At 48.7% G+C, this 27,071-nt stretch overlaps 1 protein-coding gene across 1 annotated transcript in view; it reads right to left on the reverse strand.

Moving 5' to 3' along the window:
- The window catches only part of LOC140480760 (disintegrin and metalloproteinase domain-containing protein 12-like), a 246,847-nt gene that overhangs the window by 177,073 nt on the left and 42,703 nt on the right, over positions 1-27,071 (reverse strand). The window contains exon 5 of the mRNA XM_072576104.1: positions 26,673-26,781. Coding sequence (XP_072432205.1) covers positions 26,673-26,781 — 109 coding nt within the window. The remainder of the gene's footprint in view (positions 1-26,672; positions 26,782-27,071) is intronic.

Raw genomic sequence — 27,071 nt, forward strand, 5'->3', positions numbered from 1 at the left:
GATGTTAGGGGCAGGTTCTTCACTCAGCGAGTCGTAAGTTCATGGAATGCCCTGCCAGTAGCAGTAGTGGACTCTCCGTCTTTATGGGTATTTAAGCGGGCATTGGATAGGTATATGGAGGATAGTGGGTTAGTGTAGGTTAGGTGGGCTTTGATCGGCGCAACATCGAGGGCCGAAGGTCCTGTACTGCGCTGTATTCTTCTATGTTCTATGTTCTATGTTCTATGTTCCACCCTACCAACCTTCGCATAAACCAAATCATCCGCCGACATTTCCGTCACCTCCAAAAAGACCCACCGCCAGGGATATATTTCCCTCCCCACCCCTTTCCGCCTTCCGCAAAGACCGTTCCCTCCGTGACTACCTGGTCAGGTCCACACCCCCCTACGACCCACCCTCCCATTCTGGCACTTTCCCCTGCCACTGCAGGAACTGTAAAACCTGTGCCCACACCTCCTCCCTCACCTCTATCCAAGGCCCTAAAGGAGCCTTCCACATCCATCAAAGTTTTACCTGCACATCCACTAATATCATTTATTGTATCCGTTGCTCCCGATGCGGTCTCCTCTACATTGGGGAGACTGGGCGCCTCCTAGCAGAGAGCTTTAGGGAACATCTCCGAGACACCCGCACCAATCAACCAAACCGCCCCGTGGCCCAACATTTCAACTCCCCCTCCCACTCTGCCGAGGACATGGAGGTCCTGGGCCTCCTTCACCGCCGCTCCCTCACCACCAGACGCCTGGAGGAAGAACGCCTCATCTTCCGCCTCGGAACACTTCAACCCCAGGGCATCAATGTGGACTTCAACAGCTTCCTCATTTCCCCTTCGCCCACCTCACCCTAGTTCTAGACTTCCAGCTCAGCACTGTCCCCATGACCTGTCCTACCTGCCTATCTTCTTTTCCACCTATCCACTCCACCCTGCTCTCTGACCTATCACCTTCATCCCCACCCCCATTCACTTATTGTACTCTATGCTACTTTCCCCCCACCCCCACCCCCCTCCCAATTATCTCTCCACCCTTCAGGCTCCCTGCCGCTATTCCTGATGAAGAGCTTTTGCCCGAAACGTCGATTCTCCTGCTCCTCAGATGCTGCCTGAACTGCTGTGCTTTTCCAGCACCACTCTAATTCAGACTTCCCTTTCATTGTACAAGTGTTTAAAAAAAACACTGAGAAGTCTTTTCAAGTCGATATTTCCAGATATATCAGAACCTCTGCATCTACAACTACTTTTAAAGAAAAAAAGTTAACTTTGCTGAAGGAGCAGTATCTTCACAATATTCCGCACTTGCCTGCATGTGGGCAGCTCCAACAACACACAAGAAGCTTGACACCATCCAGGACAAAGCAGCCGATTTGTTTTGGTACCACATCCACAAACATCCACTTCCTCCTCTCCTGATACTCAGTAGCTGCAGTGTACCATCTAGAAGACGCACCAAAGATCCTCAGACAGCACCTTCCAAACCCACAACCACTTCCATCGAAAAGGATAATGACAGAAGGTACATGGGAACATCACCCCTTGCAAGTTCTCCTCAAAGGAGGTTATGCTGCAGCTGTACAAAGCTGTGGTACGGCCGCACTTGGGGTATTGTGTACAGTTCAGGTCACCGCATTATAGGAAGGATGTGGAAGCTTTGGAAAGGGTGCAGAGGAGATTTACTGGGATGTTGCCTGGTTTGGAGGGAAGGTCTTACGAGGAAAGGCTGAGGGACTTGAGGCTGTTTTCGTTAGAGAGAAGAAGGTTGAGATGTGACTTAATAGAGACATATAAGATAATCAGAGGGTTAGATAGAGTGAACAGGGAGAGACTTTTTCCAAGTATGGGAACAGTGAGCACGAGGGGACATAGCTTTAAACTGAGGGGTGATAGATATAGGACAGATGTCAGAGGGAGTTTCTTTTCTCAGAGAGTAGTAAGGGTATGGAATGCTTTGCTTGAAACGGTAGTAGATTCACCAAGTTTAAGTACATTTAAGTTGTCATTGGACAAGCATATGGACGTACATGGAAAAGAGTAGGTTAGATGGGCTTCAGATTGGTATGACAGGTTGGCACAACATCGAGGGCCGAAGGGCCTGTACTGCGCTGTAATGTTCTATGTTCTATGTAAATGTGGGAAGTGCTGGTGTGAGTGATAACACTATCAGAACAGACACAACAGAGACAGAGAAACTGGGAGAATGGAATGAAGACCTTTCAGGAAACAGGCTGTGAGGAGGGGTTTGGTGGGATAGGGGCCGGGTGCTGGCAGGTGGGACTAGATTGGGTTGGGATATCTGGTCAGCATGGACGGGTTGGACCGAAGGGTCTGTTTCCATGTTGTCCATCTCTATGACTCGATGTGGCGAGATGGAAGAAACTGGCCCTAGTCTTAATTAGCACAGAGGACATTGAGGGGACGTTGTTCCTAATTTTTACCCCATCCAGACACCTTCTAAATACTGTAATTGTACTAGCCTCCACCACATCCACTGGCAGCTCATTCCATACACGTACCACCCTCTGCGTGTGAAAAGGTTGCCCCTTAGGTCCCTTTTATATCTTTCCCCTCTCACCCTAAACCTATGCTCTCTAGTTCTGGACTCCCCGATCCCAGGGAAAAGACTTTGCCTATTTATCCTATCCATGCCCCTCATAATTTTGTAAACCTCTATAAGGTCACTCTTCAGCCTCTGACGCTCCAGGGAAAACAGCCCCAGCCTGTTCAGCCTCTCCCTGTAGCTCAGATCCTTCAACACTGGCAACTTCCTTGTAAATCTTTTCTGAACCCTTTCAAGTTTCAGAACATCTTTCCGATAGGAAGGAGACCAGAATTGCTCGCAATATTCCAACAGTGGCCTAACCAATGTCCTGTACAGCTGCAACATGACCTCCCAACTCCTGTACTCAATACTCTGACCAATAAAGGAAAGCATACCAAACACCTCCTTCACTATCCTATCTACCTGCGACTCCACTTTCAAGGAGCTATGAACCTGCACTCCAAGGTCTCTTTGTTCAGCAACATTCCCTAGGACCTTACCATTAAGTGTATAAGTCCTGCTAAGATTTGCTTTCCCAAAATGCAGCACCTCACATTTATCTGAATTAAACTCCATCTGCCACTTCTCAGCCCATTGGCCCATCTGGTCCAGATCCTGTTGTAATCTGAGGTAACCCTCTTCGCTGTCCACTACACCTCCAATTTTGGTGTCATCTGCAAACTTACTAACTGTACCTCTTATGCTCGCATCCAAATCATTTATGTAAATGGCAAAAAATAGAGGACCCATCACCGATCCTTGTGGCACTCCACTGATCACAGGCCTCCAGTCTGAAAAACAACCCTCCACCACCACCCTCTGTCTTCTACCTTTGAGCCAGTTCTGTATCCAAACGGCTAGTTCTCCCTGTATTCCATGAGATCTAACCTTGCTAATCAGTCCCCCATGGGGAACCTTGTTGAACGCCTTACTGAAGTCCATATAGATCACATCTACTGCTCTGCCCTCATCAATCTTCTTTGTTACTTCTTCAAAAAACTCAATCAAGTTTGTGAGACATGATTTCCCACCCACAAAGCCATGTTGACTATCCCGAATCAGTCCTTGCCTTTCCAAATACATGTACATCCTGTCCCTCAGTCACCATCTATTTCCCTACAGTCTATATCTTCCATATCCTTTTCCACAGTAAATACTGATGCAAAATATTCATTTAATATCTCCCCCATTTTCTGCGGCTCCACACAAAGGCTGCCTTGCTGATCTTTGAGGGGCCCTATTCTCTCCCTAGTTACCCTTTTGTCCTTAATATATTTGTGAAATCCCCATTTTATTTGCCAAATCTATCTCATGTTCCCGTTTGCCCTCCTGATTTCCCTCAAGTATACTCCTACTGCCTTTATACTCTTCTAAGGATTCACTCGATCTATCCTGTCTATACCTGACATAAACTTCCTTCTTTTTCTTAACCAAACCCTCAATTTCTTTAGTCATCCAGCATTCCCCAATACCGACCAGCCTTCCCTTTCACCCTGACAGGAATATACTTTCTCTGGATTCTTGTTATCTCATTTCTGAAGGCTTCCCATTTTCCAGCCGTCCCTTTACCTGCGAACATCTGCCTCCAATCAGCTTTCGAAAGTTCTTGCCTAATACCGTCAAAATTGGTCTTTCTCCAATTTAGAACTTCAACTTTTAAATCTGGTCTATCCTTTTCCATCACTATTTTAAAACAAATAGAATTATGGTTCTGGCCCCAAAGTGCTCCCCCACTGACACCTCAGTCACCTGCCCTGCCTTATTTCCCAAGAGTAGGTCAAGTGTTGCACCTTTTCTAGTAGGTTCATCCACATACTGAATCAGAAAATTGTCTCGTACGCACTTAAGAAATTCCTCTCCATCTAAACCTTTAACACTATGGCAGTCCCAGTCGATGTTTGGAAAGTTAAAATCCCCTACCATAACCACCCTATTATTCTTACAGATAGATGAGGTCTCCTTACAAGTTTGTTTCTCAATTTCCCTCTGACTATTAGGGGGGGTCTATAATACAATCCCAATAAGGTGATCATCCCTTTCTTATTTCTCAGTTCCACCCAAATCACTTCCCTGGATGTATTTCCGGGAATATCCTCCCTCAGCACAGCTGTAATGCTATCCCTTATCAAAAATGCCGCTCTCCCTCCTCTCTTGCCTCCCTTTCTATCCTTCCTGTAGCATTTGTATCCTGGAACATTAAGCTGCCAGTTCTGCCCATCCCTGAGCCATGTTTCCGTAATTGCTATGATATCCCAGTCCCATGTTCCTAACCATGCCCTGAGTTCATCTGCCTTCCCTGTTAGGCCCCTTGCATTGAAATAAATGCAGTTTAATTTATTAGTCCTACCTGGTCCCTGCCTGCCCTGACTGTTTGACTCACTTCTGTTCTCAACTGTACCAGTCTCAGATTGATCTCTTTCCTCACTATCTCCCTGGGTCCCACCAGCCTCCCCCCCTCCCCACCCCCCCCCCCCGCCCCCCCAACCTCCGACATATAACTAGTTTAAGTTGATGTTTTTTGTCAGTCAGATCAATCCAGCATCATTGAAGGATATGCCCAAGAATTACACATCCTGCTCCATCAGAGGCAAAACCAATAACCTCTAAAGCTTTAACCTCCCAATGGGCTCATGTCCAGTAACATATGGTTTCGATGAACACCAATAGCATCATGTTTGATCACTTGTCATGCTGTAGTAGAGAAGGAGACTGTGTCCTCACTGAAAATATGGTCAAAATTCAGACCATTTCCCCACACTTCTGCAAATAATCATCAAGGAGCTGCCTCCAGGGGGGAGATAGTTTAAGAAGAAACTTAATAACATCATCAGACAACATTGTGCATCCAATGAATCCATCAGGACTGAAAAGTGAAATTATGTTCATACCCCTCTGCCATGACATCTCCTTTCACATGGTTCGACACCAAACTGGCCTATATCAACACATTTTCCACCCTGGCAGGCCTGGAAATGACAGAAAAGAAGGTTATTGTTGTCACTGTATCCATGGAAACCATTTGTCAATATCAGCCCGTCAGGATCAGAGGGGTTTCTCCCAAAATGGTTAGGAATCGGTGGGAGCCAGTGGGTTTCAGAAGGAAGTGGAACCCTTCCAGATCTGATGCTCGTGTGAGAGCAGGAACACGGCAGAGGTCTGACAAATTGTTAATGACACCCCCTTTGGGTGGGCAGACATTCAAATGGGAGAATTAAAAAGGAATGTGGGACAAAGGGACAGGACAGTACAGGCCTAGATACTTTTCCCTGCAGCTGAGAATGGGAATCCCCAAGGCTGGGCTGCCTGCCCACTGCTATAACTCATGGCAGCTTTTATTACCACACCGCCCCTCACTCTTTACTTGCTGTCATTGAGAAACGTTGTTGTGGTTCTGTTTGCTGAGCTGGGAATTTGTGTCACAGACGTTTCGCCCCCTGTCTAGGTGACATCCTCAGTGCTTGGGAGCCTCCTGTGAAGCGCTTCTGTGATCTTTCCTCCGGCATTTGTAGTGGTTTGAATCTGCCGCTTCCGGTTGTCAGTTCCAGCTGTCCGCTGCAGTGACCGGTATATTGGGTCCAGGTCGATGTGTTTATTGATTGAATCTGTGGATGAGTGCCATGCCTCTCGGAATTCCCTGGCTGTTCTCTGTTTGGCTTGTCCTATAATAGTAGTGTTGTCCCAGTCGAACTCATGTTGCTTGTCATCTGAGTGTGTGGCTACGAAGGATAACTGGTCGTGTCGTTTCTGAACTGACAGCCAGACTACTGCGACCACTAGGACTCATAACAGCACACAAACCAACAGCCACTCTCAGACAACAACTCACCAGGACGAAGGACCCGATACCCAGCATGAGCAAAACCAACGTAGTGTATAAAATCCCATGCAAGGGCTGCACAAAATTCTACATAGGACGAACAGGAAAACAGCTAACAATCCGCATCCATGAACACCAACTAGCCACGAAACGACATGACCAGCTATCCTTAGTAGCCACACACTCAGATGACAAGCAACATGAGTTCGACTGGGACAACACTACTATTATAGGACAAGCCAAACAGAGAACAGCCAGGGAATTCCGAGAGGCATGGCACTCATCCACAGATTCAATCAATAAACACATCGACCTGGACCCAATATACCGGCCACTGCAGCGGACAGCTGGAACTGACAACCAGAAGCGGCAGATTCAAACCACTACAAATGCCGGAGGAAAGATCACAGAAGTACTTCACAGGAGGCTCCCAAGCACTGAGGATGTCACCTAGACAGGGGACGAAACGTCTGTGACACAAATTCCCAGATTATATAACCACCTGGCTGTGGGTGTGTGGGGATTATATAAACACCGAGCTGGGGGTGTGTGGGGATTATATAAACACCGAGCTGGGGGTGTGTGGGGATTATATAAACACCGGGCTGGGGGTGTGTGGGGATTATATAAACACCGAGCTGGGGGTGTGTGGGGATTATATAAACACCGAGCTGGGGGTGTGTGGGGATTATATAAACACCGGGCTGGGGGTGTGTGGGGATTATATAAACACCGAGCTGGGGGTGTGTGGGGATTATATAAACACCGAGCTGGGGGTGTGTGGGGATTATATAAACACCGGGCTGGGGGTGTGTGGGGATTATATAAACACCGAGCTGGGGGTGTGTGGGGATTATATAAACACCGAGCTGGGGGTGTGTGGGGATTATATAAACACCGGGCTGGGGGTGTGTGGGGATTATATAAACACCGGGCTGGGGGTGTGTGGGGATTATATAAACACCGAGCTGGGGCTGTGTGGGGATTATATAAACACAGGGCTGGGGGTGTGTGGGGATTATATAAACACCGGGCTGGGGGTGTGTGGGGATTATATAAACACCGAGCTGGGGGTGTGTGGGGATTATATAAACACCGATCTGGGGGTGTGGGGATTATATAAACACCGAGCTGGGGGTTGGGATTATATAAACACCGAGCTGGGGGTGTTTAGAAAATCCCAACCCCCAGCTCAGTGTTTATATAATCCCCACCCCCAGCTCGGTGTTTATATAATCCCCACACACCCCCAGCTCGGTGTTTATATAATCCCCACACACCCCCAGCCCTGTGTTTATATAATCCCCACACACCCCCAGCCCGGTGTTTATATAATCCCCACACACCCCCAGCCCTGTGTTTATATAATCCCCACACACCCCCAGCTCGGTGTTTATATAATCCACACACACCCCCAGCCTGGTGTTTATATAATCCCCACACACCCCCAGCTCGGTGTTTATATAATCCCCACACAGCCCCAGCTCGGTATTTATATAATCCCCACACACCCCCAGCCCTGTGTTTATATAATCCCCACACAGCCCCAGCTCGGTGTTTATATAATCCCCACACAGCCCCAGCTCGGTGTTTATATAATCCCCACACACCCCCAGCCCTGTGTTTATAGAATCCCCACACACCCCCAGCCTGGTGTTTATATAATCCCCACACACCCCCAGCTCGGTGTTTATATAATCCCCACACACCCCCAGCTCAGTGTTTATATAATCCCCACACAGCCCCAGCCCGGTGTTTATATAATCCCCACACACCCCCAGCTCGGTGTTTATATAATCCCCACACACCCCCAGCTCGGTGTTTATATAATCCCCACACATCCCCAGCCCTGTGTTTATATAATCTCCACACACCCCCAGCCCTGTGTTTATATAATCCCCACCCCCAGCTCGGTGTTTATATAATCCCCACACACCCCCAGCCCGGTGTTTATATAATCCCCACACACCCCCAGCTCGGTGTTTATATAATCCCCACACACCCCCAGCCCGGTGTTTATATAATCCCCACACACCCCCAGCTCGGTGTTTATATAATCCCCACACACCCCCAGCCCGGTGTTTATATAATCCCCACACACCCCCAGCTCGGTGTTTATATAATCCCCACACACCCCCAGCTCGGTGTTTATATAATCCCCACACACCCCCAGCTCGGTGTTTATATAATCCCCACACACCCCCAGCTCGGTGTTTATATAATCCCCACCCCCAGCTCGGTGTTTATATAATCCCCACACACCCCAGCTCGGTGTTTATATAATCCCCACACACCCCCAGCCCGGTGTTTATATAATCCCCACCCCCAGCCCGGTGTTTATATAATCCCCACCCACAGCCCGGTGTTTATATAATCCCCACACACCCCCAGCTCGGTGTTTATATAATCCCCACACACCCCCAGCTCGGTGTTTATATAATCCCCACACACCCCCAGCTCGGTGTTTATATAATCCCCACACACCCCCAGCTCGGTGTTTATATAATCCCCACACACCCCCAGCTCGGTGTTATATAATCCCCACCCCCAGCTCGGTGTTTATATAATCCCCACACACCCCCAGCTCGGTGTTTATATAATCCCCACACAGCCCCAGCTCGGTGTTTATATATTCCCCACACAGCCCCAGCTCGGTGTTTATATAATCCCCACACACCCCCAGCCCGGTGTTTATATAATCCCCACACACCCCCAGCTCGGTGTTTATATAATCCCCACACACCCCCAGCCCGGTGTTTATATAATCCCCACACACCCCCAGCTCGGTGTTTATATAATCCCCACACAGCCCCAGCTCGGTGTTTATATAATCCCCACACACCCCCAGCTCGGTGTTTATATAATCCCCACACAGCCCCAGCTCGGAGTTTATATAATCCCCACACACCCCCAGCCTGGTGTTTATATAATCCCCACACAGCCCTAGCTCGGTGTTTATATAATCCCCACACACCCCCAGCCTGGTGTTTATATAATCCCCACACAGCCCCAGCTCGGTGTTTATATAATCCCCACACACCCCCAGCTCGGTGTTTATATAATCCCCACCCCCAGCTCGGTGTTTATATAATCCCCACACACCCCCAGCTCGGTGTTTATATAATCCCCACCCCCAGCCCGGTGTTTATATAATCCCCACACACCCCCAGCTTGGTGTTTATATAATCCCCACACACCCCCAGCCTGGTGTTTATATAATCCCCACACACCCCCAGCTCGGTGTTTATATAATCCCCACACAGCCCCAGCCCGGTGTTTATATAATCCCCACACACCCCCAGCTCGGTGTTTATATAATCCCCACACACCCCCAGCTCGGTGTTTATATAATCCCCACACACCCCCAGCCTGGTGTTTATATAATCCCCACACACCCCCAGCTCGGTGCTTATATAATCCCCACCCCCAGCTCGGTGTTTATATAATCCCCACACACCCCCAGCCCGGTGTTTATATAATCCCCACACACCCCCAGCTCGGTGTTTATATAATCCCCACACACCCCCAGCTCGGTGTTTATATAATCCCCACACACCCCCAGCCCGGTGTTTATATAATCCCCACACACCCCCAGCTCGGTGTTTATATAATCCCCACACACCCCCAGCTCGGTGTTTATATAATCCCCACACACCCCCAGCCCGGTGTTTATATAATCCCCACACACCCCCAGCTCGGTGTTTATATAATCCCCACACACCCCCAGCTCGGTGTTTATATAATCCCCACACACCCCCAGCTCGGTGTTTATATAATCCCCACACACCCCCAGCCCGGTGTTTATATAATCCCCACCCCCAGCCTGGTGTTTATATAATCCCCACCCCCAGCTCGGTGTTTATATAATCCCCACACACCCCCAGCTCGGTGTTTATATAATCCCCACCCCCAGCTCGGTGTTTATATAATCCCCACACAGCCCCAGCTCGGTGTTTATATAATCCCCACACACCCCCAGCTCGGTGTTTATATAATCCCCACACACCCCCAGCCCGGTGTTTATATAATCCCCACACACCCCCTGCTCGGTGTTTATATAATCCCCACACAACCCCAGCCCGGTGTTTATATAATCCCCACACACCCCCAGCTCAGTGTTTATATAATCCCCACACACCCCCAGCTCGGTGTTTATATAATCCCCACACACCCCCAGCTTGGTGTTTATATAATCCCCACAATCCCCCAGCCCTGTGTTTATATAATCCCCACACACCCCCAGCTCGGTGTTTATATAATCCCCACACACCCCCAGCCCGGTGTTTATATAATCCCCACACACCCCCAGCTCGGTGTTTATATAATCCCCACCCCCAGCCCGGTGTTTATATAATCCCCACACACCCCCAGCCCGGTGTTTATATAATCCCCACACACCCCCAGCCTGGTGTTTATATAATCCCCACACACCCCCAGCCCGGTGTTTATATAATCCCCACACACCCCCAGCCTGGTGTTTATATAATCCCCACACACCCCCAGCCTGGTGTTTATATAATCCCCACACACCCCCAGCTCGGTGTTTATATAATCCCCACACACCCCCAGCCTGGTGTTTATATAATCCCCACACATCCCCAGCTCGGTGTTTATATAATCCCCACCCCCAGCTCGGTGTTTATATAATCCCCACCCCCAGCTCGGTGTTTATATAATCCCCACACACCCCCAGCTCGGTGTTTATATAATCCCCACAAACCCCCAGCTCGGTGTTTATATAATCCCCACACACCCCCAGCTCAGTGTTTATATAATCCCCACACACCCCCAGCCCGGTGTTTATATAATCCCCACACACCCCCAGCTCGGTGTTTATATAATCCCCACACACCCCCAGCTCGGTGTTTATATAATCCCCACACACCCCCAGCTCGGTGTTTATATAATCCCCACACACCCCCAGCTCGGTGTTTATATAATCCCCACCCCCAGCTCGGTGTTTATATAATCCCCACACACCCCAGCTCGGTGTTTATATAATCCCCACACACCCCCAGCCCGGTGTTTATATAATCCCCACCCCCAGCCCGGTGTTTATATAATCCCCACCCACAGCCCGGTGTTTATATAATCCCCACACACCCCCAGCTCGGTGTTTATATAATCCCCACACACCCCCAGCTCGGTGTTTATATAATCCCCACACACCCCCAGCTCGGTGTTTATATAATCCCCACACACCCCCAGCTCGGTGTTATATAATCCCCACCCCCAGCTCGGTGTTTATATAATCCCCACACACCCCCAGCTCGGTGTTTATATAATCCCCACACAGCCCCAGCTCGGTGTTTATATATTCCCCACACAGCCCCAGCTCGGTGTTTATATAATCCCCACACACCCCCAGCCCGGTGTTTATATAATCCCCACACACCCCCAGCTCGGTGTTTATATAATCCCCACACACCCCCAGCCCGGTGTTTATATAATCCCCACACACCCCCAGCTCGGTGTTTATATAATCCCCACACAGCCCCAGCTCGGTGTTTATATAATCCCCACACACCCCCAGCTCGGTGTTTATATAATCCCCACACAGCCCCAGCTCGGAGTTTATATAATCCCCACACACCCCCAGCCTGGTGTTTATATAATCCCCACACAGCCCCAGCTCGGTGTTTATATAATCCCCACACACCCCCAGACTGGTGTTTATATAATCCCCACACAGCCCCAGCTCGGTGTTTATATAATCCCCACACACCCCCAGCTCGGTGTTTATATAATCCCCACCCCCAGCTCGGTGTTTATATAATCCCCACACACCCCCAGCTCGGTGTTTATATAATCCCCACCCCCAGCCCGGTGTTTATATAATCCCCACACACCCCCAGCTTGGTGTTTATATAATCCCCACACACCCCCAGCCTGGTGTTTATATAATCCCCACACACCCCCAGCTCGGTGTTTATATAATCCCCACACAGCCCCAGCCCGGTGTTTATATAATCCCCACACACCCCCAGCTCGGTGTTTATATAATCCCCACACACCCCCAGCTCGGTGTTTATATAATCCCCACACACCCCCAGCCTGGTGTTTATATAATCCCCACACACCCCCAGCTCGGTGCTTATATAATCCCCACCCCCAGCTCGGTGTTTATATAATCCCCACACACCCCCAGCCCGGTGTTTATATAATCCCCACACACCCCCAGCTCGGTGTTTATATAATCCCCACACACCCCCAGCTCGGTGTTTATATAATCCCCACACACCCCCAGCTCGGTGTTTATATAATCCCCACACACCCCCAGCCCGGTGTTTATATAATCCCCACACACCCCCAGCTCGGTGTTTATATAATCCCCACACACCCCCAGCTCGGTGTTTATATAATCCCCACACACCCCCAGCTCGGTGTTTATATAATCCCCACACACCCCCAGCCCGGTGTTTATATAATCCCCACCCCCAGCCTGGTGTTTATATAATCCCCACCCCCAGCTCGGTGTTTATATAATCCCCACACACCCCCAGCTCGGTGTTTATATAATCCCCACCCCCAGCTCGGTGTTTATATAATCCCCACACAGCCCCAGCTCGGTGTTTATATAATCCCCACACACCCCCAGCTCGGTGTTTATATAATCCCCACACACCCCCAGCCCGGTGTTTATATAATCCCCACACACCCCCTGCTCGGTGTTTATATAATCCCCACACAACCCCAGCCCGGTGTTTATATAATCCCCACACACCCCCAGCTCAGTGTTTATATAATCCCCACACACCCCCAGCTCGGTGTTTATATAATCCCCACACACCCCCAGCTTGGTGTTTATATAATCCCCACAATCCCCCAGCCCTGTGTTTATATAATCCCCACACACCCCCAGCTCGGTGTTTATATAATCCCCACACACCCCCAGCCCGGTGTTTATATAATCCCCACACACCCCCAGCTCGGTGTTTATATAATCCCCACCCCCAGCCCGGTGTTTATATAATCCCCACACACCCCCAGCCCGGTGTTTATATAATCCCCACACACCCCCAGCCTGGTGTTTATATAATCCCCACACACCCCCAGCCCGGTGTTTATATAATCCCCACACACCCCCAGCCTGGTGTTTATATAATCCCCACACACCCCCAGCCTGGTGTTTATATAATCCCCACACACCCCCAGCTCGGTGTTTATATAATCCCCACACACCCCCAGCCTGGTGTTTATATAATCCCCACACACCCCCAGCTCGGTGTTTATATAATCCCCACCCCCAGCTCGGTGTTTATATAATCCCCACCCCCAGCTCGGTGTTTATATAATCCCCACACACCCCCAGCTCGGTGTTTATATAATCCCCACAAACCCCCAGCTCGGTGTTTATATAATCCCCACACACCCCCAGCTCAGTGTTTATATAATCCCCACACACCCCCAGCCCGGTGTTTATATAATCCCCACACACCCCCAGCCCGGTGTTTATATAATCCCCACACCCCCCCAGCTCGGTGTTTATATAATCCCCACACACCCCCAGCCTGGTGTTTATATAATCCCCACACACCCCCAGCCCTGTGTTTATATAATCCCCACACACCCCCAGCTCGGTGTTTATATAATCCCCACACACCCCCAGCTCGGTGTTTATATAATCCCCACACACCCCCAGCTCGGTGTTTATATAATCCCCACACACCCCCAGCCCGGTGTTTATATAATCCCCACACACCCCCAGCTCGGTGTTTATATAATCCCCACACACCCCCAGCCCGGTGTTTATATAATCCCCACACACCCCCAGCTCGGTGTTTATATAATCCCCACACACCCCCAGCCCGGTGTTTATATAATCCCCACACACCCCCAGCCTGGTGTTTATATAATCCCCACACACCCCGAGCCCTGTGTTTATATAATCCCCACACACCCCCAGCTCGGTGTTTATATAATCCCCACACAGCCCCAGCCCGGTGTTTATATAATCCCCACCCCCAGCCCGGTGTTTATATAATCCCCACACACCCCCAGCCCGGTGTTTATATAATCCCCACACAGCCCCAGCTCGGTGTTTATATAATCCCCACACACCCCCAGCTCGGTGTTTATATAATCCCCACACACCCCCAGCCCGGTGTTTATATAATCCCCACACACCCCCAGCCTGGTGTTTATATAATCCCCACACACCCCCAGCCCTGTGTTTATATAATCCCCACACACCCCCAGCTCGGTGTTTATATAATCCCCACACAGCCCCAGCCCGGTGTTTATATAATCCCCACCCCCAGCCCGGTGTTTATATAATCCCCACACACCCCCAGCTCGGTGTTTATATAATCCCCACACACCCCCAGCTCGGTGTTTATATAATCCCCACACACCCCCAGCTCGGTGTTTATATAATCCCCACACACCCCCAGCCCGGTGTTTATATAATCCCCACACACCCCCAGCCCGGTGTTTATATAATCCCCACACAGCCCCAGCCCGGTGTTTATATAATCCCCACACAGCCCCAGCCCGGTGTTTATATAATCCCCACACACCCCCAGCCCGGTGTTTATATAATCCCCACACAGCCCCAGCTCGGTGTTTATATAATCCCCACACAGCCCCAGCCCGGTGTTTATATAATCCCCACACAGCCCCAGCTCGGTGTTTATATAATCCCCACACACCCCCAGCTCAGTGTTTATATAATCCCCACACAGCCCCAGCCCTGTGTTTATATAATCCCCACACAGCCCCAGCTCGGTGTTTATATAATCCCCACCCCCAGCTCGGTGTTTATATAATCCCCACATACCCCCAGCTCGGTGTTTATATAATCCCCACACACCCCCAGCTCAGTGTTTATATAATCCCCACACACCCCCAGCTCGGTGTTTGTATAATCCCCACACACCCCCAGCTCGGTGTTTATATAATCCCCACACACCCCCAACTCAGTGTTTACATAATCCCCACACACCCCCAGCCCTGTGTTTATATAATCCCTACACACCCCCAGCTTGGTGTTTATATAATCCCCACACACCCCCAGCCCGGTGTTTATATAATCCCCACACACCCCCAGCTCGGTGTTTATATAATCCCCACACACCCCCAGCCTGGTGTTTATATAATCCCCACACACCCCCAGCTCGGTGTTTATATAATCCCCACACACCCCCAGCTCAGTGTTTATATAATCCCCACACACCCCCAGCTCAGTGTTTATATAATCCCCACACACCCCCAGCTCGGTGTTTATATAATCCCCACACACCCCCAGCCCTGTGTTTATATAATCCCCACACACCCCCAGCCCGGTGTGTATATAATCCCCACACACCCCCAGCCCTGTGTTTATATAATCCCCACACACCCCCAGCTCGGTGTTTATATAATCCCCACACACCCCCAGCCCTGTGTTTATATAATCCCCACACACCCCCAGCCCTGTGTTTATATAATCCCCACACACCCACAGCTCGGTGTTTATATAATCCCCACACACCCCCAGCTCGGTGTTTATATAATCCCCACACACCCCCAGCCTGGTGTTTATATAATCCCCACTCACCCCCAGCTCAGTGTTTATATAATCCCCACACACCCCCAGCTCGGTGTTTATATAATCCCCACACACCCTCAGCCTGGTGTTTATATAATCCCCACACACCCTACAGCCTGGTGTTTATATAATCCCCACACACCCCCAGCTCGGTGTTTATGTAATCCCCACACACCCCCAGCTCGGTGTTTATATAATCCCCACACACACCCAGCTCGGTGTTTATATAATCCCCACACACCCCCAGCCCGGTGTTTATATAATCCCCACCCCCAGCTCGGTGTTTATATAATCCCCACACACCCCCAGCTCGGTGTTTATATAATCCCCACACACCCCCAGCTCGGTGTTTATATAATCCCCACCCCCAGCTCGGTGTTTATATAATCCCCACACACCCCCAGCCCGGTGTTTATATAATCCCCACACACCCCCAGCCCTCTGTTTATATAATCCCCACACACCCCCAGCTCGGTGTTTATATAATCCCCACACACCCCCAGCTCGGTGTTTATATAATCCCCACACACCCCCAGCCCTGTGTTTATATAATCCCCACACACCCCCAGCCCGGTGTTTATATAATCCCCACACACCCCCAGCTCAGTGTTTATATAATCCCCACACACCCCCAGCTCGGTGTTTATATAATCCCCACACACCCCCAGCTCGGTGTTTATATAATCCCCACACACCCCCAGCTCGGTGTTTATATAATCCCCACCCCCAGCTCGGTGTTTATATAATCCCCACACACCCCCAGCTCGGTGTTTATATAATCCCCACACAGCCCCAGCTCAGTGTTTATATAATCCCCACACACCCCCAGCTCGGTGTTTATATAATCCCCACCCCCAGCTCGGTGTTTATATAATCCCCACACACCCCCAGCTCGGTGTTTATATAATCCCCACACAGCCCCAGCTCAGTGTTTATATAATCCCCACACACCCCCAGCTCGGTGTTTATATAATCCCCACCCCCAGCTCGGTGTTTATATAATCCCCACACACCCCCAGCCCGGTGTTTATATAATCCCCACACACCCCCAGCTCGGTGTTTATATAATCCCCACACAGACCCAGCTCGGTGTTTATATAATCCCCACACACCCCCAGCCCGGTGTTTATATAATCCCCACACACCCCCAGCTCGGTGTTTATATAATCCCCACACAGCCCCAGCTCGGTGTTTATATAATCCCCACACACCCCCAGCCTGGTGTTTATATAATCCCCACCCCCAGCTCGGTGTTTATATAATCCCCACACACCCCCAGCTCGGTGTTTATATAATCCCCACACAGCCCCAGCTCGGTGTTTATATAATCCCCACACACCCCCAGCTCGGTGTTTATATAATCCCCACACACCCCCAGCCCGGTGTTTATATAATCCCCACACACCCCCAGCCCGGTGTTTATATAATCCCCACACACCCCCAGCCCGGTGTTTATATAATCCCCACACACCCCCAGCTCGGTGTTTATATAATCCCCACACACCCCCAGCTCGGTGTTTATATAATCCCCACACACCCCCAGCTCGGTGTTTATATAATCCCCACACACCCCCAGCTCGGTGTTTATATAATCCCCACACACCCCCAGCTCGGTGTTTATATAATCCCCACACACCCCCAGCTCGGTGTTTATATAATCCCCACACACCCCCAGCTCGGTGTTTATATAATCCCCACACACCCCCAGCTCGGTGTTTATATAATCCCCACCCCCAGCTCGGTGTTTATATAATCCCCACACACCCCCAGCCCTGTGTTTATATAATCCCCACACACCCCCAGCTCGGTGTTTATATAATCCCCACACACCCCCAGCTCGGTGTTTATATAATCCCCACACACCCCCAGCCCTGTGTTTATATAATCCCCACACACCCCCAGCCCGGTGTTTATATAATCCCGACACACCCCCAGCTCAGTGTTTATATAATCCCCACACACCCCCAGCTCGGTGTTTATATAATCCCCACCCCCAGCTCGGTGTTTATATAATCCCCACACACCCCCAGCTCAGTGTTTATATAATCCCCACACACCCCCAGCCCTGTGTTTATATAATCCCCACACACCCCCAGCTCGGTGTTTATATAATCCCCACCCCCAGCTCGGTGTTTATATAATCCCCACACACCCCCAGCTCAGTGTTTATATAATCCCCACACACCCCCAGCTCGGTGTTTATATAATCCCCACACACCCCCAGCTCGGTGTTTATATAATCCCCACACACCCCCAGCTCGGTGTTTATATAATCCCCACACACCCCCAGCTCGGTGTTTATATAATCCCCACCCCCAGCTCGGTGTTTATATAATCCCCACACACCCCCAGCCCGGTGTTTATATAATCCCCACACACCCCCAGCCCGGTGTTTATATAATCCCCACACACCCCCAGCTCGGTGTTTATATAATCCCCACACAGCCCCAGCTCGGTGTTTATATAATCCCCACACACCCCCAGCTCGGTGTTTATATAATCCCCACACACCCCCAGCTCGGTGTTTATATAATCCCCACCCCCAGCTCAGTGTTTATATAATCCCCACACACCCCCAGCCCTGTGTTTATATAATCCCACCCCCAGCTCGGTGTTTATATAATCCCCACACACCCCCAGCCCTGTGTTTATATAACCCCCACACACCCCCAGCTCGGTGTTTATATAATCCCCACCCCCAGCCCGGTGTTTATATAATCCCCACACACCCCCAGCCCGGTGTTTATATAATCCCCACCCCCAGCCCGGTGTTTATATAATCCCCACACACCCCCAGCCCGGTGTTTATATAATCCCCACCCCCAGCTCGGTGTTTATATAATCCCCACCCCCAGCTCGGTGTTTATATAATCCCCACACAGCCCCAGCCCGGTGTTTATGTAATCCCCACACACCCCCAGCTCAGTGTTTATATAATCCCCACACACCCCCAGCCCGGTGTTTATATAATCCCCACACACCCCCAGCTCGGTGTTTATATAATCCCCACACACCCCCAGCCCGGTGTTTATATAATCCCCACACACCCCCAGCTCGGTGTTTATATAATCCCCACACACCCCCAGCCCGGTGTTTATATAATCCCCACACACCCCCAGCCCGGTGTTTATATAATCCCCACACACCCCCAGCTCGGTGTTTATATAATCCCCACCCCCAGCTCGGTGTTTATATAATCCCCACACAGCCCCAGCCCGGTGTTTATATAATCCCCACACACCCCCAGCTCGGTGTTTATATAATCCCCACACACCCCCAGCTCGGTGTTTATATAATCCCCACACACCCCCAGCTCGGTGTTTATATAATCCCCACCCCCAGCTCAGTGTTTATATAATCCCCACACACCCCCAGCCCGGTGTTTATATAATCCCCACCCCCAGCCCGGTGTTTATATAATCCCCACACACCCCCAGCTCGGTGTTTATATAATCCCCACCCCCAGCCCGGTGTTTATATAATCCCCACCCCCAGCTCAGTGTTTATATAATCCCCACACACCCCCAGCCCGGTGTTTATATAATCCCCACCCCCAGCCCGGTGTTTATATAATCCCCACACACCCCCAGCCCTGTGTTTATATAATCCCACCCCCAGCTCGGTGTTTATATAATCCCCACACACCCCCAGCCCTGTGTTTATATAATCCCCACACACCCCCAGCTCGGTGTTTATATAATCCCCACCCCCAGCCCGGTGTTTATATAATCCCCACCCCCAGCCCGGTGTTTATATAATCCCCACACACCCCCAGCCCTGTGTTTATATAATCCCCACCCCCAGCTCGGTGTTTATATAATCCCCACCCCCAGCTCGGTGTTTATATAATCCCCACACAGCCCCAGCCCGGTGTTTATATAATCCCCACACACCCCCAGCTCAGTGTTTATATAATCCCCACACACCCCCAGCTCGGTGTTTATATAATCCCCACACACCCCCAGCCCGGTGTTTATATAATCCCCACACACCCCCAGCCCGGTGTTTATATAATCCCCACACACCCCCAGCTCGGTGTTTATATAATCCCCACACACCCCCAGCTCGGTGTTTATATAATCCCCACACACCCCCAGCTCGGTGTTTATATAATCCCCACCCCCAGCTCAGTGTTTATATAATCCCCACACACCCCCAGCCCGGTGTTTATATAATCCCCACCCCCAGCCCGGTGTTTATATAATCCCCACACACCCCCAGCCCGGTGTTTATATAATCCCCACCCCCAGCTCGGTGTTTATATAATCCCCACCCCCAGCTCGGTGTTTATATAATCCCCACACAGCCCCAGCTCGGTGTTTATATAATCCCCACACACCCCCAGCCCGGTGTTTATATAATCCCCACACACCCCCAGCTCGGTGTTTATATAATCCCCACACACCCCCAGCTCGGTGTTTATATAATCCCCACACACCCCCAGCCCTGTGTTTATATAATCCCCACACACCCCCAGCCCGGTGTTTATATAATCCCCACACACCCCCAGCCCGGTGTTTATATAATCCCCACACACCCACAGCCCGGTGTTTATATAATCCCCACACACCCCCAGCCCGGTGTTTATATAATCCCCACACACCCCCAGCCCGGTGTTTATATAATCCCCACACACCCCCAGCTCGGTGTTTTTTTAATCCCCACACACCCCCAGCCCGGTGTTTATATAATCCCCACCCCCAGCTCAGTGTTTATATAATCCCCACACACCCCCAGCCCGGTGTTTATATAATCCCCACCCCCAGCTTGGTGTTTATATAATCCCCACACACACCCAGCTCGGTGTTTATATAATCCCCACACACCCCCAGCCCGGTGTTTATATAATCCCCACACACCCCCAGCCCGGTGTTTATATAATCCCCACCCCCAGCTCGGTGTTTATATAATCCCCACACCCCCAGCTCGGTGTTTATATAATCCCCACACACCCCCAGCCCGGTGTTTATATAATCCCCACACACCCCCAGCCCGGTGTTTATATAATCCCCACACACCCCCAGCCCGGTGTTTATATAATCCCCACACACCCCCAGCTCGGTGTTTATATAATCCCCACACACCCCCAGCCCTGTGTATATATAATCCCCACACACCCCCAGCCCGGTGTTTATATAATCCCCACACACCCCCAGCCCGGTGTTTATATAATCCCCACACACCCCCAGCTCAGTGTTTATATAATCCCCACACACCCCCAGCTCGGTGTTTATATAATCCCCACACACCCCCAGCCCGGTGTTTATATAATCCCCACACACCCCCAGCTCGGTGTTTATATAATCCCCACCCCCAGCTCGGTGTTTATATAATCCCCACACACCCCCAGCCCGGTGTTTATATAATCCCCACACACCCCCAGCTCGGTGTTTATATAATCCCCACACACCCCCAGCCCGGTGTTTATATAATCCCCACACAGCCCCAGCTCGGTGTTTATATAATCCCCACACACCCCCAGCCCGGTGTTTATATAATCCCCACACACCCCCAGCTCGGTGTTTATATAATCCCCACACACCCCCAGCCTGGTGTTTATATAATCCCCACACACCCCCAGCTCGGTGTTTATATAATCCCCACCCCCAGTCTGTAGTGAAAGGGGAGCTGCTAAGTAATTTTCTGGGTGGGGTTACAAAGATCAGGAGGTTGACAGTGAGGAGGAAGGTGTTCGGTTCCAGGAGGGTAGAAACAGATTGGTCAGATCGACAGACCAATGACAGATGGAATTTAATCCTGATAACTGTGAGGTAATGCTCTTTGGGAGAAGGAACAAGACAAGGGAGTCATCAATGAAAGGCAGGACTCGAGGAAGCTCAGAGGGCAGAGGGACCATGGGGAGATTGACCACAGATCCCTGATGGTGGTGGGACAGGGTTAATCAGGTCATTCAGAAGGAGTATGGGACACTTACTGTTCTCAGTGAGAGATAGATGATCAGAGCAGGGCAGTGATGTTAGAGCTATCCATGGAGAATCAGGGCAGGACTTATCCACTTAATAGTAAGGTCCTCGGGAGTGTTGCTGAACAAAGAGACCTTGGAGTGCAGGTTCATAGCTCCTTGAAAGTGGAGTGGCAGGTAGATAGGATAGTGAAGAAGGCGTTTGGTATGCTTTCCTTTATTGGTCAGAGTATTGAGTACAGGAGTTGGGAGGTCATGTTGCGGCTGTACAGGACATTGGTTAGGCCACTATTGGAATATTGTGTGCAATTCTGGTCTCCTTCCCATCGGAAAGATGTTGTGAAACTTGAAAGGGTTCAGAAAAGATTTACAAGGATGTTGCCAGGGTTGGAGGATCTGAGCTACAGGGAGAGGCTGACCAGACTGGGGCTGTTTTCTGTACCTCTTCTGTCCTCTACGATTCTATGTTTACCTTGTGTCCTCCACACTTGGTTCCATCTTGAACCATGTCTGAACTTCTGAAATCAGTCATAACGATTTGTGCTGTTTTGCATAGATAATTAGTATGCATCACCAAAACATTTATCGTTTTGACATCTGATGTTTCCATCTGAAGTGGATGTGGTTGTCCCCCCTTACACTGGAGTTTTCCACACTTTACATTCCTGTAGAGAAGCCAAAGCAGACAGTGGAATCTAAATACAATTTTTATTTTAAAGCTGGAATTAAGAGTTAATGATGACTTTAAATCTATCTGAATCACGAATGTCCTTCAAGGAAGGAAATCTGTCATCGTCATCTGGTCTGGCTGACATGTATTCTAGTTGACTCCTAACTGCCCTCTGGCCAATTAGAGATAGCCCAGTCAGTGATACCCACATCCCATGAAGGAATAAGAAAAACATCGGTGCAATGTTAGGATAAAGAAGGAGGCTTAGCACTGTCAGTTTTATGACTTAGCATCAAATTAACCAGCAGAACCTTCAAAGTCATACTTACTGTTTTATTATTGGGGTCATGTACAAACTGGTTTAAGGCAGGTTAGCTGAGAGAGATGCATCCAAAGAGATAGGAGAGACACTAAATGAATATTTTTTATCAATATTCACAAGGGAAAAAGACAATATTGTCGAGGAGAATACTGAGATACAAACTATTAGACTAGACGGGATTGAGGTTCACAAGGAGGAGGTGTTAGCAATTCTGGAAAGTGTGAAAATAGATAAGTCCCCTGGGCTGGATGGGATTTATCCTCAGATTCTCTGGGAAGCAAGGGAGGAGATTGCTGAGATTTTGGCATTGATCTTTAAATCGTCAATGTCTACAGGAATAGTGCCAGAAGACTGGAGGATAGCAAATGTTGTCCCTTGTTCAAGAAGGGGAGGAGAGTAATTATATAAGGGTAATTATAGTCCAGTGAGCCTTACTTCAGTTGTGGGTAAAGTGTTTGGAAAGGTTATAAGAGATAGGATTTATAATCATCTAGAAAGGAATAATTTGATTAGGGATAGTGAACATGGTTTTGTGAAGGGTAGGCTGTGCCTCACAAACCTTATTGAGTTCTTTGAGAAGGAGACCAGGTGGATGAGGGTGAAGTAGTTGATGTGGTGTATATGGATTTCAGCAAGGCGTTTGATAAGGTTCCCCCACTGTAGGCTACTGTACAAAATGTGGAGGAATGGGATTGTGGGAGATATAGCAGTTTGGATCAGTAATTGGCTTGCTGAAAGAAAACAGAGGGTGGTGGTTGATGGGAAATGTTCATCCTGGAGTTCAGTTACTAGTGGGGTACCGCAAGGGTCAGTGTTGGGACCACTGCCGTTTGTCTTTTTTTATAAATGACCTGGATGAGGGCATAGAAGGATGGATTAGTAAATTTGCGGATGACACTAAGATTGGTGGAGCTGTGGGTAGTGCCAAAGGTTACAGAGGGACATAAATAAGCTGCAGAGCTGGGCTGAAAGGTGGCAAATGGAGTTTAATGGGGACAAGTGTGAGGTGATTCACTTTAGAAGAAGCACCAGGAGTGCAGAGTACTGGGCTAATGGTAAGATTCTTGGTAGTGTAGATGAGCAGAGAGATCTTGGTGTCCATGTACACAGATTCCTGAAAGTTGTCACCCAGGTTGATAGGATTGTTAAGAAGACATACGGTGTGTTAGCTTGTGTTGGTAGAGGGACTGAGTTTCGGAACCATGAGGTTATGTTGCAGCTGTACAAAACTCTGGTACGGCCCCACTTGGAGTATTGTGTACAGTTCTGGTCACCGCATTATAAGAAGGATGTGGAAGCTTTGGAAAGGGTGCAGAGGAGATTTACTGGGATGTTGCCTGGTTTGGAGGGAAGGTCTTATGAGGAAAGGCTGAGGGACTTGAAGCTGTTTTCATTAGAGAGAAGAAGGTTGAGAGGTGACTTAATAGAGACATATAAGATAATCAGAGGATTAGATAGAGTGGACAGGGTGATGGCTCAGATGGTGATGGCTAACATGAGGGACATAGATTTAAATTGAGGGGTGATAGATTTAGGACAGATGTCAGAGGGGGTTTCTTTACTCAGAGAATAGTACGGGCGTGGAACACACTGTTTGCAACAGTAATAGACTCACCAACTTTAATTTCAGTTACATCACACTGTAAATTTTTGCTATAAATTCTGTGTTACGATCGAGCCCTCCACAATCACCTGATGAAGGAGCATCGCTCCGAAAGCTAGTGTGTTTCCAATTAAACCTGTTGGACTATAACCTGGTGTTGTGGGATTTTTAACTTTGTACACCCCAGTCCAACACCGGCATCTCCAAATCAGTGACTGGGTCACTGGGACCAGGTCTGAGGAAAGAGGGAATCCAAGTCAAAATGGACAGAGCTTACACCTGGACAGGCCCAGGACCACTGACTATCAGGAAGGATTTAATCGAGAAGGGCAGGGGAATGGGAACCTGTGCAGAACAGACAGAGAAGGTGGGGACCAGGATAGAAAGGCAAAAAGAAAGAAGCCAAAATGTAAGCCAGAAAAACAGGAGTGGAAAGCAATTGGGCCATAATCTAAAATAAAGGTCCGGCCTTCTGTCACAATGTTGAGGCCATCGTTCCTCTTATTTTTCTCATTTTTGGTTTGGAACTGAAAGTTGCTGTTGAGAGTTGAACTTTGAACAACAGCTTGATCTCTTTTTCAAAAAGGGAGGAGTGAACAAAAGACTGATGTTTGCTCGAGGGAACTGGCCTCGAAAGATAATGCAGGTAATCCAGACCACCCAGACCACACTGAGACGCTGTTCTGCTCAGGGACTGGCATCTGGTTGGATGTTGAATTGGCTAATCAAGGGGAGGACTGGTGCTGACCAGTCAATCTCAGAGACTGCTGAGGCAAAAAGAGAAACCAAAGGATGACAAGGTCCTGACTAAATTTTAGACAGGAGACAGTGTTGCTTTGAAAGCTGTTGGAATGGGAAGCTGTTTTTGTTGTTTTGTTACCTCCAATTAGTCTCTAGTAATCAACTTGTTGAAAGTTCTGAGAAAAAAAACTTCAGTCACTAAGCAATCTGGAAAAATCTCATGTGGTCTATGGAAGCTGTTTGTGTTGCCTGGAGACACAATCCTATCTACCTGTAATACAGCCCATTGTCCAAAGGTTTCATGAAGGCCTTATGTTCATTATTGAAACAGTTATATCAGTGACCATTTAAAATTCCTTTATTGCTAAAAAAAATATTGCTTAACTGTATCTCTCTGTCAGTATGGGAGTGGGAACTTGAGATAAAGAACATTAGACTAATTTAGATTACTTTGTAGTTAATTTGGTTTGATTTAATTTGATTGTAACGTTAATGTTATTGTCACATGTACCTCATGTACAAAAGTACAGGAGTACAGTGAAAAGTGTATAATGTTACCACACAAGGCGTCATCATAGGTACAAGTACCTAGCTACAGAATCTTAAGAATGAGTTAGAAAGAAAGAAGAAATTTAAAATTAAACATTGCAGTAATTATAGTAGAGCATGAAACATACAAAATGAAGTTAAAAGTTACACATTGCATACCTTCTTAGTTTTAAGTAGAAATAAAGAAATAAAGCTGAAAGTTCAAACATAACAATCTTACCGTGTTTAGCTGCTGTGGGGCTGCACCTCTGAGCCTGGAAATCCCACACCAGGCCAAGAGTCTGCCAGCTGCTAATGTTACACTCTTAATATTGTCATTCTTGTTTGTTATAAACTTGGTGGAGAAAGTGAGGACTGCAGATGCTGGAGATCAGAGCTGAAAATGTGTTGCTGGAAAAGCGCAGCAGGTCAGGCAGCATCAAAGGAGCAGGAGAATCGACGTTTCAGGCATAACCCTTTCTTCATCGCAGGCTGATGCCCGAAACATCGATTCTCCTGTTCCTTGGATGCTGCCTGACCTGCTGCGCTTTTCCAGCAATGCATTTTCAGCTCAGTTATAAACTTGGTGCCCAACATCTATTTGATGGTGAATTCCTAACCTTGTGTTATTAGCAAAGTGTCAGAAGGAATGGCAGCAATGAGTTAAATGATAACAGCTCATCATTATCCACCATCCAGAACTGTCCTTCTCTGACTTTTATTCTCCCTCACCCATAATACTTATATTTTGTCTTTTTTATTTTTAAATCTGTTTGTGTACAGGAATTTTTAAAGAGGGATAGAACTTAAATCAAAGAAGATCAGGTTTATATATTTCTAAAATCATTTCCTGGATGTGGGTGTTGCTGGGTCAGACAGCATTTATTGTCCGTCCCTTGAGAAGGTGCTGGTCACAGATTCATGGTTTCTTTTTTTCAACTGGCTACAAATTTCTGACATAACTGGCTAAATTCTAAACAGGTTGAATTTCTCAGGCAAACTTACCAAGGTTGGCAATTTTGGAATTGGTCATATTGATCCTTGCCACAGTGCCCAAATTCATCTCCTTTCGCATTTAGATTTGAATAACAAATGTCTTCAGCAGATTGTGCACCTGGCAGAGAAAGAGTGAGAGATGACAGAGATTTGACACAACAGCGGCAGGCTGTTCAACCTTGAAAAGAGCTTTCTTACACCAATGTGAGAAGTATTTTCTCCGATCTACTCTGTCCTGATGTTTCCAGACTTTACAAAAACACCATTCTAAATAAAGAATCCATTGATCAAATTATCCTTCAACAAGGTCCTTCACGGCAGGAAGGTGAAGTCACGTGGTATCATGTTACCACACAAGACATCATCATAGGTATAAGTACATATGATACGATAGTAACAGAACTGGCT

The sequence above is a fragment of the Chiloscyllium punctatum genome, chromosome 1, assembly GCF_047496795.1.
Source record: "Chiloscyllium punctatum isolate Juve2018m chromosome 1, sChiPun1.3, whole genome shotgun sequence".
In the NCBI taxonomy this organism is placed as follows: domain Eukaryota; kingdom Metazoa; phylum Chordata; class Chondrichthyes; order Orectolobiformes; family Hemiscylliidae; genus Chiloscyllium; species Chiloscyllium punctatum.